We start from the raw sequence: 17004 nt of genomic DNA, 5'->3' as shown, positions 1-17004 counted from the left end.
CTGCTAGTATCTTATTGGCCAGAATTTAGTCACATGATATCTTTTAAATGCAAAGAATGGGAAATGTAATCTGCAGCAGGGCAGCAGGGAGACACATAAAACTCAGGGAATTCTATTACTAAAAAGAACAGGAGGAATGGACTTGAGAGGAGGGTTGCAGAATGAGCAGGTTGTCAAGGCAGACTAGCATATTCTTTCATGAATTAGACATCATTTATTAAACAGACATTATCCCTATAAATATTATGAATGTTCTAATAATGCTGGAGCACTGTTATTGTTTTCTGACTAGAACTGTATTTTCAAGAATGGATATGTCCCTGAAGCTATAGTAGCACAATGCTTCCTCTAAAATCATTAATATTAAGGTTGAAGATCAAATCTAAAAATGGACCTGGTAGATTTTCTCTTTCACTAGATTTGTCAGAGATGGCCCTCCTCTCCTTAGAAAATTGAGGAGGAGAGAGGGGTAACTAACCCTTATTGAGGAATTCCTCTATGTCAAACCCTGTGCTGCTGCTGCTGCTGTTGCTAAGTCACTTCAGTCATGTCTGACTCTTTGCGAACCTACGGACCGTTTCCCGCCTGGCTCTTCTGTCCGTGGGATCCTCCAGACAAGAATTCTGAAGTGGGTTGCCATGCCTTCCTCCAGGAGATCGCCCCCACCCAGGGATCAATCCTGCATCTTTTACATATCCTGCACTGGCAGGCAGGTTCTTTACCACAAGCGCCATCTGGGAGGCCCTATTGAGAAATTTCTCTATGCCAAGCCCTGTGCTAAAAACTTACAAACATTATCTCGTTTACCTCCTTAAGACAACCCTTTGTGAATACTATTATTATTCCCCAAATGAGAAAACTGAAGCTTGGAGGGGTTTAATATTTAAGCCAAGTGTGTTAGTTTTGATAAGAGCTCACTTTCTATTTCCATGAGTAGGGCTGGAAGAAAAAAAGTGGACCTTCACACACAAAAAACTCCAAAGCATAGGTAAACCACCAGCCACCTCCTATTCTCCCAAAATTCAGTTAGGAGGAAAGAACCTATGGCCCAAGGGAAGAGTCAAGGGTTAAAATTGCCAGCATTCCTCATTGAATTCAATACCCTGTTGGAGGCAAACTTATCTGAGAGCCTGTGAGTCCCAAAAGAAACTGGATTCTTCCTTATCCAGCTTGGGGTAGGGTTGGAGAGGTGGTCCTAGCACTTCCATCAGCTAGTCTCAGAGGTACATCAGTAGTGGCCCAGCCTGGATCTAAGACCTGCTGGCTCAGGCCATCCCAGAGAAGTGTCAGTTGGGACCTCTCTTTGGGTATAGTCCTGCTTTTAATAATAGAGCTTGTGATACCAAGATACAGGTAATTCATCAGTCTTTTCAAAGTAAATAGCTAAAGCCAGTCATAAATTTAATTTCAAATATAGCATTGGTGATTACATTCAAACTGTGGTATTATAATCAAATTGCATAACCAGTTTTATGTTTAAGAGCTAAAGCTTCCATTACTTTGAGCAATAATCTTATGACCAAGCAAATAAAGTGTCTCTATAAAGTAGCACTAGTTTATGAAACCTCAGACTCTGAAAAAGAATATTCTAAGCACTCCTACCAAAAACCAAACTCAAGCAACCAAAGAGAAAGATGACGAAGCCTGGACTTTAATCCTGGTCATACTGACTGGACCACTAAGCAGAGACATTCTCAGCACAGCAAAATCATTCTAATGAAGATCAGGAAAGAAATATTACCTTTAGAGGTAATGAGTCAACATTGTTACATGTTGGTAGACTCCAGCTAGCATTTCAATCCTCACTTTATTATTATGGAAAGTAAAAAAATCCTTTTATACTGATTAGCAAATGAATGTTGTTCGTAAGTTCATAAGAATCCATTTTTTTCCAAGTTTTGTTCCCACAGTGGCTAATTAGCAAGGAGTTAAGAGCTCAGGCTCTACTGGCAGAGACTTGATTTCAAATTCCACCCTGCCACAGGCTGTCTGAAAAGATCAGTTGCCTTTCTAGAGGCTCAGCTTGCTCATCTGTCAAATGGAACTAATAAGATTACTCACGGGGGCTGTTATGAGGACTTATTAGGCCAGTGCCTGGTACAGTGTAAACACTCAATACATATTAAATGTTATTATAATTGCTGACAAGTGAAGTGCTGTAAGATAGGGCATAGATTCTTAAAAAAAATTTTTTTCTCTGAATTCTCCTTTGGCTCCTTATAGCAAACTCTATCAGGTTGTTAGTCCTTGCTAATGCCACAAAAACCTGAACAAGATAAATGGACTTCTTAGCAGCAGAACAAATTGCCCTCTGAAATAACCCTTTCTTGGCTCACCTAGCATTTCTGTGCTGTCCTTTTTCTAAAGACAAAAAAAATTGCATATTGGAATTGGATTGGGGACATTATCTCATGATGATTAAGGGAAGTTATTACTAGAACAGTGCATGAAATGAAAGCTACCTGCTTTCACCTAGGGAGCTCTTGAAAATAACCTTCTTTCTCTCCAGCAAATAAGGAGAGAAAAAATTCCAATAATGGATACTATTACAAATCCTTTTTCGTGTAGTTTGCTTATCTAAACTGGCACGTGATACCTGCTTAACATCTCTCAGAAACTGAGGGAGAAAGGTACTAAGTCATCCATCAGGCCCCACCTAACAGCCCAGGAGGCACCAGGAAGGATATTTCTCTTTCTCTATTGCCTATTTCTCACCAAACTGAATCAGCATTTCTAGGAACTCAGTTCCCATTGAGAAAAGTAATACCTTCTAAAGATGGGAATGGCAGCACTTATGGAAATTCTAACCCATCAGCTGAAAGATAAGCAAGTGAAGTTTAGAGAATTATCCCCCAGTGATCTATCCAAAGCTTTCCAAGTAAAAAAAAAAATAGTTTTACATATACATATGTATACACCATAGATTTATATTTACATGTAAAACTAAAATTTTATGCACACATAAAAAATACAGACATAGATATATACATAAATGTGCATATACGAATGTATCTACACACATATACAGATATAGACGTATATATTACTCCACTTCTTCACTTATACTTGCTAAATTTCTCTCCACCAAAATCTTTGGAAAAGTATTGGATATGAGGCCCTAATTTAAGCCCTGCATCTTTGGAGCTTCAAATCAGAGTTAAGTATCCTCTTAATTATGAGTAGTCACTGAGTCAGGAAAATAAATAAATATATATCTATATGTACATAAGTTTGTATATTTATATAGGTATATATATATATTGGAGTGGGAAATGGCAACTCACTCCAGTATTCTTGCCTGGAAAATTCCATGGACAGAGCAGCCTAGAGGGCAGAGGAGCCTGGCAGGCTATAGTCCGTGAGGCTGCAAAAAGTCAGACATGACTGAGCACACACACAGAGACTGATTTATATATACAGACAGAAAGAGACTTGAAAAGCAAGTTAACCCAATTAATAATTTTAAATAAAAATAGGATGATCAAATTCTTTTCAACAAGTAATAAATTTGGATCCTATATTATGGCTAAGCGGAAGAGAAAAATAATGAGGAAAAAGTAAAAATATCCCAGAGACAGATACTTAAACACCCTTTACAAAGCATGTATCAAGCACCTATACTAGACTAGGCAATGTATTAGGTGTCACAGGTTTGTCCACCTCAATACTACTAACAATTTGAATGAGATAAGTCCTTGTTGTGGGGGTCTGTGCCCTGCATTATAGGATGTTCAGCAGCATCCCCAGCCTCTACCCACTAGATGCCAGTAGCACTTCTTAAGTTGTGAGAATCAAAAATGTCTCCAGACATTGCCAAATGAGCTCAGGGAAGAAATCGCCCTCAGTTGAGACCCACTGTACTGGCTATACAAAATAGCACCTACCTATCAGTTGTAATTTGTATATTCGTTAAGAATCCTCCTTCCTCAAAAACTTGATCCATTATCTGATATGGAACTTGTGAGACCTTCTACTGCTGGGCTTCTGTAGCACCTGCCCCCCCGAGCTCTGATCTTGTGAGAAGAACCATGGGAGAGAAGCCAATTCCCTACCCTGGGCCTCCCATTACTCCCACTGACATCCTAATCTTTTAAAAGGCTTTTTCAAAAGAAAAAAAACTAACATTTATCCCTTAATTATATTTATGTCGTCCACAAATAATATACAGAAGTATCACATCAACATAAAAGAATAAAATATTGAAGTGAGAATTTTAAGAAATTTTCTGTAAAAGTAAGCATCTACTACAGAATTTTGCAATTCCAAGTAATTAGCACCAAGATGCTTCCTTATTATCCCATTTTACAGAAAGTTGGTTGTAACTAAGTGATGAAGGAGAGAAAAGTGTGTGTGTTTGCATCTATTTTGTTTTCACACATGCATCATGATGTGTCATTTGACAGCAGCCTCATATTAATGCAGTTTTTACCAAAGACTTGAAAACCTCCAGAAACATTCATTAGCAGTTATTCTGATGATGCTGACAGGCTTTCAACCTCATATTCTTACCATATTAATCTAAAGATATTCATGAGTACTACCTGACATTACATTATCCATGGGCCTCTTTACAGAGGAAAGGAACTACAAATATCAGTGCATTTCATACTTCCCTGAGATGTAACTGCACAGGCGGACCAAGAACTCTATCTCTGTTCCCCGGGAATAGAAAGGAACAGAGACAGGAGAAAACTAGAATTAGCTAAGTGTTCACTATTTCTTTTATTCCTTATTGAATCCTACAAATCTGCCTGCAATGCAGGAGACCCAGGTTCAATCCCTGGGTTGGGAAGATTCCCTGGAAAAGGACATGGCAAGCCACTCTAATATTCTCGCTCAGAGAATCCCATGGACAGAAGAGTCTGGTAGACTACAGTCCATCAGGTCACAAAGAGTCGGACACGACTGAGTGACTAACACACACACACACAAACCCTACGAAGTACTAAACATTGCCCAGATCACTAAATGTTTAATTGCCCCAGGATTCAGTCCTTGGAACCCCTGAATTTCTAGAAAATTTTATCCACTCCTACAGCTATAAATACGAACTCCTAAATTTTTATCTTCAAACCCAGGTTTAGTTAAGCTCCCAACTTTTATATCTGTCTTCTCCATGTCACCATTTGACTGTCTTAAATTTAACACATCCCCCACCAATCTCCTTTCTTCTCCTTCCCAGATTACTATTTGGCCACTTGCGTTCACAGTTTTCCAATTGTTCAGATCACAAACATTCAAATCACTCTGGACATTTCTGCTTTTTCACATCTCACATGTAATCTATCAACATATCCTGGCAGTTCTTTCTTTGAAATATTTCTGGAATCCAATTGCTTCTCACTCTTCAACCAGCAAGGACCCTAGATTAAGCCATCTTTATCTGAATTAGTACAACAACTGAGACCTCCGTGTTTGCTTGCTTCAGTTTATTCTCCACACAGCAGCCAATGTAATTGTTTAAATTTCAAGTCCTGGCAGGTTTTTCCTCTTCTCAGAATTCCCAAACGCATTACCATGCAGAAGGCCCTGTATGATCTGGTGGCCACCCCATCTCTGACTTCATTTCTCATCACTTGCCTCCTTAATCCCTCAGCTATTATTTCAAGTTTTGAAGTTACTCTTCCTCTCTGTGAAGTACACTCCCCTTAACACTCCTGTGTGTCTCTCCCTCATTTCCTTTATGTCTCTGCTCAAATGACACCTTGTCAGAAATTCTCCATCACCACACTATGTAAAGTAGAACACCCTTCCTAGGCACCTTCTGTCTCCTATATTCTTCTGTTTATAACCCTTAGCTTCTTTTTTCAAGGAAATATTTTTCTTTATAAATAAATGTATGTATGTATATATACACATTTGTTTATTATGTATATATATATTTGTGTTTGTGTGTATTTATAAGTAAATATATGAGGTGTGTGTGTGTGTAAAGTTCAGGGCTAGATTTGATCCTGGGCCATACATATATACATTTTAATGAGTTGGCAAATTTAGCCATGGCCAACTTTTTGTATAGCCATGAGTTAGAAATGGTTTTTACACTATTAAAATATTGTAAAAGTTAAAAAAAATAAAGATGAATGAGCAACATAAACCATATGTGGCCTGCAAAGCCTAAAGTATTTACTATCTGGCCTTTATAGGAAAAGTTTGCCACCTCCTGTATTAGTATACTATCCACTAGAATGTAAAGTCCTTGAGGGCAGGAAGTGCTGCCTTCACCATTACATCTCAGCATGCAGGGTAGCGCCTGGTACAAAGGAAATGCTGAACAAACATTTTTAAATGAATAAAAACAATGAGCCTTAGTGAGGTCTGGTGACTTGTCCAGGGTCACCCAGGAACTTGATAGATGAACCAGAATTCAAGCCCAGGTCCACCTGATTCCACAGCTGGATCCTGAGAGCTTGAGCCTTCTTGTTTTTTACCCAAAGGCTCCCCATTAGATTATCTCTAACATGCTATCAGGTAAAGGCACCTACAGAACAAGACAACGGAAAAGAGACATGATGTATTGCAGAAAACCTTTGATAACACCAAAATAACATTTACATCTGATATCAATTATATTTACTTTTAAATATTTGTTTATTTGCCTGTGGGTCTTCATTGTGACATGTGGGATCTTCCATCTTTGTATGGCATGCAAGATCTTTAGTTGTGGCATGCAGGATCTAGTTCCCTGACCAGGGATTGAACCCCAGACTGGAACGCAGAGTCTTAGCCACTGAACCATCAGGGAAGTCCCTCAACTATGTTTAATGTGCTTTCAAATATATCACCTCTTCTTAGCTTTACCAAGTTTCTGCATCAAGTAAGGTGTATACTATATCCTCATTGTACATATTACAAAACTGAGTTTAAAGAAAGTTTAAAGAATTGGCTTTTACAAGTAGTGAGTAGCAGAAACAGAACAGTCCAGATCTATCACTTTTAGTATTCGACTTTCCACTCTACCAACCAACATATATCCCCACAACTCTACCGATGGGCAACTGTACTACTGTGGATATGGAGGGATTTTAAGAGATTGGCATCACACGTTACTAACTTCTAAGAAACCAGAAGTACTGCATTTTACTTGGAGTTTTGTGATGTGCAAGAGCACCTCAGCTATAGACAGCCAACTACCAACAGTTATAGGCAGCAGGCAAGTCAGAACTTTGAAATGAAAGCAATAAGTAGGAGAATGATCTGCTTGACCGTATCTTGGACTTTTATTGGTGTGACAATAGCGCAGGGATTTTGAGGTGCCAGAGGCATGATCATCTTAAAGAAAGAAGTAAAGAAAACTGACAATTATCTTAGCTGACACTAATACCCACAGCTGTCATCTCCTGAATTAGCTGCTATATCTAAGCAGCCATCCTTCGAGGCAGCTGATTTTAGAGCTCAGAGTATTTGCCTGAGAAATTATGTGTGTTTCATGGATGCCAAGGGCCAGCTTTTCTAACTTTGTGAATGCCAGTGGTAGTATGCTTTTATCCAAGATAGAGATCATGATGCCACACCCTGGAATTAACTTGAATCTGACATGCAGCTCTAAACTAGTCAAGATACCAGTTCAGGATGTGACAATCCGATTTCAAACGTCTGTTCTGTTCCTATGAGTTCCCTTACACTTTGTTAGGCCATGCGATAACTTTATTTTTTAATCTAGGAAACGTAGCCTCTATAAACAACAGCAAATGAGGCCACTGTACTAGATTTTGTCCATTTCTCACCTCTTCACTCACTATAATAGAACACTATTCACTATAACATCGCAACTTTTAGAAAACTAAAATTAAAATGAAGTGTCATTTTTAGTGTTAGGATATGCAGGGGGTTTAAGTGTTAAATAGTTACGATTTTTAAATCAAATTTAATAATTATAATGTTATAAAGTGTTGCTTGGCTAGAAAATAAAATTACAATATTTCTCCAAGTAATTTCTATGAAAACTTGGATAAGAAAAATTGGCAATCTACAGCATTAATGACAGATGGACCATTCCTTTTGGTCCAACTTTAAGATTATGTCTCTTTGTAAGAGAAATCTCTCGATTTCATTTGGAAGTAACATTAGTAGTTGTAATGAAGAAAATGGGACCAAGAGTCAAATATTTCACCTGAGAATCCCCCTTGTCAAAACCAAACAACTTGAAAATTAAGTCAAAATCAGGTATTGTGTATCTTCTATGTACTTAATGTGATGTTTAGTGTAATGCTAAGTTCTTATATGGTATCTGGATACTTACATGCAATATTCCAAGTAAAGTTGGTATATGGGAAATATATCCTTGAGGGCTCTGTATTTGTATTATTTTAAGCAACATAAAGTATATCTTTGTTCAGACTTGAGAAAGAGATCCAAGATCTTGAAAAGGCTGAACTGCAAATCTCAACCAATGAAGAAGCAATTTTAAAGAAACTGAAATCAGTTGAGAGGACAACAGAAGACATACTAAGGGTGAGCATTAGCTAATTTGAAAATTATGACTCCCTCCCAAAATGATTCCACAAATAGTATATAATTCTTCAAAGTATATTCACGCTTAGAATTTATTTTTAAACTGTATTAATCATGGAGAATTCTTTTTTCTTATAGTCTGTGAAGGTGGAAAAGGAAGAAACACCAGGAGGTATGTTTTGAGCAGTCTATGTTATGTCGATCTAAGATATTTTTTGATTAGCCTGCTGAAATTTTTCTCTATTGTAAGTATATTCTAAATGCATTTTGAATTAATATGAATTTTACAGAGTCAGTTGAAGACATCTATGCTAATATCCCCGACCTTCCAAAATCCTACGTACCTTCCAGGTTAAGGAAGGAAAGAAATGAAGGAATAGAAGATGATGAACAAAATAGAAAAGGTATATGAAAACTTTGTCTTCAATGATAGGTTCTCAAACTCATATTTTACAATATCAAATATTAGCAACTTGCTGTAACTTCCTATCCTTCCAAGTTAAGCAATGGTCCATTTTACAAAGTTCCATGAGGTAAGTCACTTGTATAAGTAGCAACAATGGGTTTACAGTATTTCTTCTATACATTTTATTCCTCAGCAAACTAGGTAAGGACAGGGAAGATAAAGACCTAAAGGAGACAAGAAGCTCTTAAAACAAAGCTCCCTTGCTCAAAAATATCTCTCCCAACATATTCTGTGTAGTAGACACTAGAATAAGATGAAATGAATGAACAAAAGTATTCCCCCTGAGGTCGGGCATTATTTACCCCTATGTGAGAATGGTTGCATGAAACTAATGTCGATGGCCCAGGGAAAATGAAGGCTTGTATAGGGGCAGAGAGGGAACCTTTGGATTTTAGAGTGAAAAGAGAAGCTACACTTTACCTTCAGGGAGCAATCATTCATTCATTCAACAAATACTCAGTGCCAAGCTCAATGCCAAGCTCAGTTTTCACACTAGGAATACAGTAATGAATAAAACAGCAAAAATCTCTGCCCTCATTCTAACGGAGAATAAAAGCTGACATTCTAAGGGACACAATAGATTAAAAATCAGGTAAATAAATGAAATATATTAGGAAGTAAAAATGCTAAAGAGAAGAATAATGCAGAGAAAGTGGAAAGGGCACATGTGGGTGAGTGTATTACAATTTTAGTTGGGTAGCCAGGGAAGGCCAAGAACCACCAGGCTGTGGGGGAGAGATGAAATGCAAGATGTCTCCAAAGAGGAAGATGGGGTACACAAAAACAGGCAATGCCACGTTGTAATGTTGCCCAGGATCCCATTAGCTTTACTCTGCCAGGTTACAATCCTGGCCATTAGGATCTTCCCTGGAGGAGGAAATGGCAACCCTCTCTAGTATTCTTGCCTGGATAATCCCATGGAAAAGGAGCCTGGTGGGCTACAGTCCATGGGGTCACTGAAAGTCAGCATGACTGAGTGACTGAGCATGCATACATGCATCAAGATCTTGCCAGGGCCATGAAACAGACTTCAGCTCCCCCTAATCAAGCGGTTCCCCCCAGCTCAGTTGTTTTAATACAGCTGATACTGCTCTATTTTTAGCCCTTCTTCTTAAAAGTAGGAGTGAAAATGAAAAGAAGCATAAGGCAAAATGAGAAGCATGTGATTCTAGCCTTCTTCCTGCCTCTTCAATACCAGTTCAACATTTAACCGCCTCGCAGCTCTGAAAACTTTAGAACACGCCTCTCTAATTTCAACACGTTGCAGGGCTGTACAGCCAGGATGTAGCATAATAAAATATACCTTGCTCAGCCTTTACCAACAGTAAAGCACAGAGTAACATATTCTTCCTTATTAAAAAGAAAACTCTGGTTCTTCCTACTGAGCAATATAAAAGAGTGTAAATCTGTTGTGTCAGATTTTCTCATTAGAAAGGGAACATCTTTTGGCTTCCTAGTGAAAATCCTTACCATTTGGAACAATCAGCCTCCCTTCTTCAGTCTTTCCCATTTTTTAGTAATTTCATACATCCTTGCATAAAAACCATGTCATTAAAGTTGTAGTCTTTATAAATTTCATGAATAAATCAGAAATTTAAAAAAGATTTCTCATAAAAGAATGTCAACAGGTATACTGGACATAAACACTGTGAAAGCAAGTTACTTTACAATAGGAAAAATTGACTAAATCAGAGATCAAATTTGTCTCTCAACAGCTTTGTATGCCATGGAAATCAAAGTTGAAAAAGACTTGAAGACTGGAGAAAGTACAGTCCTGTCTTCAATACCTCTCCCATCAGATGATTTTAAAGGTACAGGGATAAAAGTTTATGATGACGGGCAAAAGTCAGTCTATGCAGTTAGCTCTAATCACAGTGCAGCATACAATGGCACCGATGGCCTGGCACCAGTTGAAGTGGAGGAACTCTTAAGACAGGCTTCAGAGAGAAATTCTAAATCCCCAACAGAGTACCATGAACCTGTATATGCCAATCCATTTTGCAGACCTACAACTCCACAGAGAGAGAAGGTAACTCCTGGACCAAACTTTCAAGAAAGGATAAAAATTAAAGCTAATGGACTGGATAATGACGTGAATGGATCCATACACAACATGGACAATGGACTTGCAGAGGAGAGAGGTAACAATGTCAATCACATCAGCCCAGTTCGGCCGATACCTCATCCCCGATCAATGACTCAACAAGCAGAGGAGATGCCCCACATCCAACAAAAGAGGCTGATGACTCCTTGGGAAGAACCAAATATAATGCAGGACAAGTATACTCCCTCTCCAAAGGCAGGACTGAGTCCCAGCAGAGCACTAGTTGAGAAGTCAGAACGCCAGAGTTCTTCACCCCCTTGCCAGGAAGATGAGAAAGACATTAGATATAATATTGTTCATTCCCTGCCTTCTGACCTGGATGAGAAAGAGCCCGTGACAATGATTTTCATGGGATATCAGCAGGCAGAAGACAATGAGGAAGAAAAGAAGCTTCTGACTGGGTATGATGGGATCATCCATGCTGAGCTGGTTGTGATTGATGACGAGGAGGAGGGTGAAGGAGAAGCTGAGAAACCAGCCTACCATCCCATAGCTCCCCACAGTCAGGTTTTCCAGCCTGCCAAGCCAACACCGCTTCCAAGAAAGAGACCAGAAGTCAATCCCCATGAAAACACAAACCATAAATCTCCCCATAAAAACTCCATATCCCTGAAGGAGCAAGAAGAAAGCTTAGGGAGCCCCATCCATCCTTCTCCACTGGACGGTCAGATAGCAGGAGATGGGACTGAGGATCCATCCTTAACAGGTAACAAACATGACAAGGCTTGTCACTGCTGTTTAGTCATGTGACAATCTTCTCTTTGTGTTGTTACCAAGCCTGCTTACTCTCAGCTTTTTCTGACGCTTCATAGACTAACCCATGCTAAGAATTTTTTTATTAATGCTTATATGAGTTATTATCATCATAAGCAAAGTGATTAAGTCACTTCAAAAGAGAAAGAAAGTGAAACAAAAATGTGTTGCCTTATTTGGGTATTGCATTGATTAACCTTAGTAACTTGAAATTCGTCTTCTGCCATGGTATGGTACTGTGTATGAATGTATTTGAGTCACTATCATGTTGCCATCAATATTAGATCTTTTCCCAGAAGAAATGAAGCCAGCTCTTTTTTTGTGCCTCTTCATGGTTTAGATTTCCTACTTAAGTTAACAAATTGCCTTAATTTTGCAATTAAAAAACTCAAAACAAATTTTATTTTTAGTATGATATTTTATTACTTTGCTATATCTTGTTTCTCTGCACTTTTATAATTTTATTAACTTTATGTCCTTCATTTTTCTACATTTTACAAAAGGTATCAGTTTATTCTACATTATAATATTTATGTCACATAAACTTCCCTAACTTAGAAATTTTATTTTTTTATTTTCTAAATATTTGCATTCCATACATTCTCATTCCCTGTAAAGTTTTATAGTTATCTAGCTTTTTTAGTATTGAATAGAAAATAACACTTTTTCTACAAAAGTGATAGCTCATAAATTTTAAATTCTTTATTATCACTTGAATATTGTATTCTACTTATTTATGAACAATAAATAAAAATATGATCAAACTAATTATAATAGCTGTACTTACCATGCCTAAAGACATAAATCAAATTATCCAGACATAACTACTGCATCCGTGAAAGGGATAGTAATTTTAAATGTTCTAATGAGAGAATTCTCATTAAAAAGCAGTAACTATTAAGTCCCAGCTTATCCAGCAATGAAAGAACTTGATAATCTTGTAGAACTGTGGTAGGACCTAATTGGTGGAACAATTCAAGAAGGATTTTTCCTCTGTAACCCAGCAACCCAGTCTTAGATTACCAATGATACAATAAAATGGACCTCTTCCTTTTTTATTAAATAGTTAAATTAGGCATACCAATTGTAAATTTGATTATCTGAAGAATTTCTAACCTATTGGTAAGTGTACACTTACATTGTCTATCTAAATAAGAGTTTAATGGTGTAAGAAACCTACTAAAACTAAAAGTTCCTCTGTTTTGAGAATGAGCTTTGTTTATTGATCACATTTTGCATCTTAAAGCCATTTTTTAAAGAACAACACAGAAGACTTAGAAAAAAGGAACACACTCTTTATGGTCAAGACCAGTGACATTACCCACTATAAAACCTCCTATTTTTTAACTTGGATGTTAGCCAGCTCCTCCTGAACACCCTTATTCCGTCTCCCATACTCATGTCAACACATTTACCGCAGAGAAAAATATAGGAAGTGACTAATGTTTCCAGACAACACTAATCATGCCACTGAGCTAAAATAATGAAAACAGGAAGACTTTTCCAGACAAAGTAACAATACAAAGTTATGTTCTATCAATCAAAGCATCTTATAAACAGAATCCTCCAAATTCCTTGCTTTCTATCATAATACTGTTTTACATTCTTGTTTTCCAATTCAGCATGTGGATTACACAATGGGTATTTTTAAATAGGTGTTAAAAATAAGTATATCATACTGACCTCAGGGTCACCCATATACATAGAATTTATAGTCACCCATGCATTTTCATTTCACAAGCACCAAGTAGGTGAAGCTTCTATCTCCCTTCCCCCAAAATGCATATTGATACTTGGAAATCCACCATTTGAGTCAACTCCTTTATTTATGGTATAGGTGCCCTACTAAATATAAACATTCCTAGTAGGCACAGTAATAGTAAAGAACTATAAGTCTCTTTTCATTTGTGCAAATGTTATTATCAAAGTCTTATCTAAGAGCAATTTTTAACTTGGAAAAGAGCATGAAGGAGGAAGAAAGATGGAGAAAAGTGGAGCCTGGGGATCCTAAAGACCAGATTTAGATAAAACGTTGAACAGGATGAGACATGACAAGAAAATTTAGGCAAAGTTACGTCCGTTTGCTAAAGTAAGTATAACAGGGTTATGTTCAAAATATCTGGTTCAATGTCAGATACATCCACCAATGAGTGGCCATGTAACCTTTTACTGGGACTTTATTACTACCCCCACCAACTAAACAATTGGTAATCCTTTGGCAATCCTCACCTACCTATTTCGTACTTCTAGCTCTGTTCTCCCCTCTCATAGATGTCAGTGGCATTCCAGAATAAACAGGTAGGGAACCTCAGCTCCAGGAGATTCACGAGCTATTGGTGCCAGAATTGCCAACCTGTGGCAACCATTAGAAGCCAAGGGATACTGAAAGTAAGGAAGCAAGCTCTCTTCTGTCAAGTTAAAAACAGTCAAAACTGTGTGTCTGGGTTGCCATTGGGAGAGAAGATAGAGATCAGAGAAGTTGAATAGAAAGCAAAAGTAAAAAGAGAGGTGATAACTCAGGTTTTTTAGCTGCTATACCAAGGGGCTTTCTCATCGCCTGTCCCCACACAGCTACTTGGAGCTCACACCACCTACTTACCATAAGCCTAAAGAAAGAAATAGCAGACTCTAACAATCTAGAATTCTTTTTTTTACCTTAAGAAATGGGACAGTGAGCTACTGGATTGCCTCACTCCTGAGGATGCAGACATCCAGGATGTCCTTTAAGAATTCACTGAAGGTCTACAGCAGCTGGGTAGGCCTGCTTTACTGAATCTAAGTTGCGGAGTAGTTGTAGGGAGGAGATTTTGCCCTTGCCTTAAAAGAGACCTTCAAAAAGTCCCTTAAAATGGACTTTGTCCCTGCTCTTATTTTGGTACGGGAAAGGTAATGGTCCAAAGACCCAGAGTAAAAACTATAAAGACTTGCCTTCTGCCTTCAGTTTGCTTCTTGATGTGGAGGTACACTCCTGTCATTAGGTTTCACCATCCAACATCTCCCAGCAATTGGGACCACCTTCCTGGCTACAGAGCAAAGGAAAATTATCTCAGCTGGTCCTAAATTCAAGGAAATATTCTCGATCCTGCCACTGAAAATAATCATTTCCCTTAAAGTTCCCAGGGAAATAAAGCTCTTTGGCTTCAATTAAATGACAACATTTCATATAAGTATAGTGACAACAGAATTGACCATGGTCTTGTTATAGTGTTGGATCCCATACTTTCCCATATTTGTGAAAAAGAGCTTCTTAGAAGTAGGGTCACTTCATTTTTCAATACAGAACTAATATATAACTGTGAAATGAGAGAATATGATTTCCTTTTTGCTTTTTTTTTGTTAAACAAAATTTTTCAAACAGCTAAATAGCTGGTGCTTAGGCAATATTACACATGAATGTAATGATTGGTACCTTAGAAGCATCTCTCAATTTTTGGAACATGACTGAGGCAGCTATAATCTGGTTGTAACTATTAAGAGCATGATACCAGTGTTACTAATTTTAAATCTACATTTTAAAAACGGTTTCTATATCTAATATATCAGTAACAGTGAAATATTCTCAAAAAGATAAATTTGCCATTTGAAAGTACTTATATCTTGACAAAGACATTTCATAATGACTCCAACTCCTAATTATTAGCTCACATTGTTTCATTACTTAAAAAATTTGTTCCTGCCATTTCATACCCGAGGATGAAGCCCCTTTCAACACTAGATTTGATGAGTTAAAAAATAACCCAACCATCATGAATTAGGGCTTATATCAATGCCTTTTTCTCTTTAGTAGTACATAGCTCAAAAATATGCACAAAACACAGTTGTTGACTCATAGCTATTTATCCATGGCTAATAGTGTTAATGTGCACTAGTCCTGTATTTACTCAATTTATGCTGTGTTTGCTTTATTAATATTTGTAGAAATAGGTTCCTTCTATTTCTGAACCTGCTTCTTCCCTAAGTTAACCATAGCTTATTATTTCTACTATCTTTTTATGCTACTAAAACAATGCCTACATTGTTGGATAAAATCATCTGAGGTATGTTTCAAACTTTCCTGCAATCTATGAAATGGTCATTTAGAGTGAAGATTAAAGCTTTTTATAACTCTCTATTTTTTCTTTATTTTACAGCCTTAAGGATGAGAATGGCAAAGCTGGGGAAAAAAGTTATCTGAGAGGTGTACCGTCTGCGTAAACATCCATTGAAGAAGAAACTAAGAAACATTTGCAGATTTCTCTTCTGGATATTTTGTTTCTTTTTCCTAAGATACAAAAAAAATTATAATTATAGCCATATTATGCCATGTGGATAAGCAGTAGTCATTATTTGAAAAAAATTCCAAAAAAAGCTGGGGAGAACAAATGCTTAACTTTTCCAGTTACTTGATATGATTCAGTGGAGGGGAAACCAACATATTTTTATTGTATTGATACCAAAGCATTTCTAATAAGAGCTTGTTAAATTTACAAATAAAGTTATTTAAAATAGCCCAACTATATTTTATTAACTGACATTGTAATTTTGCTAACACAAAGACTGAGAGATCATAGGAAGTCACTGTGTTTTATCACAGAAATATTCATCTTCGACTCTGATAAGTAAACATGCCATCCCAAGTCAACAAGGACTCAGGCAACTACATCCCCTGCCAAGGAACAATTCAATTGAGACTTAAAGCTCTTTGCATACATTTCAAAGGTGCATGCAATATTATCCTCTTATTTGGGGACTGGATTTGGATTATCTTATTTGTGTACATGACTTTAAAGTTGATAACCAATATGTTCATTCTTCTTGAAATATCTTCTTTCATTTATTTTGATGTGAATTCTGGGATACAGTGACTGAATATGGCCCAAGGCTGTTGATGGAGGACTTCTCAAATTCTCAACACAAATCTGGTCTAATGTTTGACCAATTCTTATAAATAAGTCAGAATCCTAATGCTAAAACTTACCAATAAAGTGTACCACATTTAATTCCTAAGTGTTTTTGCCAAGATGTTAAATCATGATTTGAAGAATACTCCCATAACAGTTCTCTCCTACTCTACCTTCTTATTCTGTCTCCCATCAAACAAGCCCCCTAAATCCACTCAAACACATCTTCCCTTGGATTGCCAGTGCAAAATACCCAGGTCCTGCCAAGTCTTTCAGTGAATAGTCTGTTTTTATCTCTCAGGGAAAACACTGAATTTCCCTGATAAGTCCACGATGAAATTATCTTA

At 37.3% G+C, this 17004-nt stretch overlaps 1 protein-coding gene across 1 annotated transcript in view; it reads left to right on the top strand.

The window, feature by feature from the left end:
* Positions 1-16763, top strand: part of PALMD (palmdelphin) — a 60606-nt gene extending 43843 nt beyond the window's left edge. Inside the window, exons 4-8 of the mRNA XM_081493257.1 lie at positions 8340-8454; positions 8593-8626; positions 8745-8858; positions 10636-11730; positions 15908-16763. Coding sequence (XP_081349383.1) covers positions 8340-8454; positions 8593-8626; positions 8745-8858; positions 10636-11730; positions 15908-15951 — 1402 coding nt within the window. The 3' untranslated portion in view covers positions 15952-16763. The remainder of the gene's footprint in view (positions 1-8339; positions 8455-8592; positions 8627-8744; positions 8859-10635; positions 11731-15907) is intronic.
* Positions 16764-17004: the final 241 nt, after the last annotated feature.

Source organism: Giraffa tippelskirchi, chromosome 5, assembly GCF_054371585.1.
Source record: "Giraffa tippelskirchi isolate mGirTip1 chromosome 5, T2T-mGirTip1v1.2.pri, whole genome shotgun sequence".
NCBI classification, from domain to species: Eukaryota; Metazoa; Chordata; class Mammalia; order Artiodactyla; family Giraffidae; genus Giraffa; species Giraffa tippelskirchi.
This window is presented reverse-complemented; position numbering and strand designations above follow the sequence as displayed.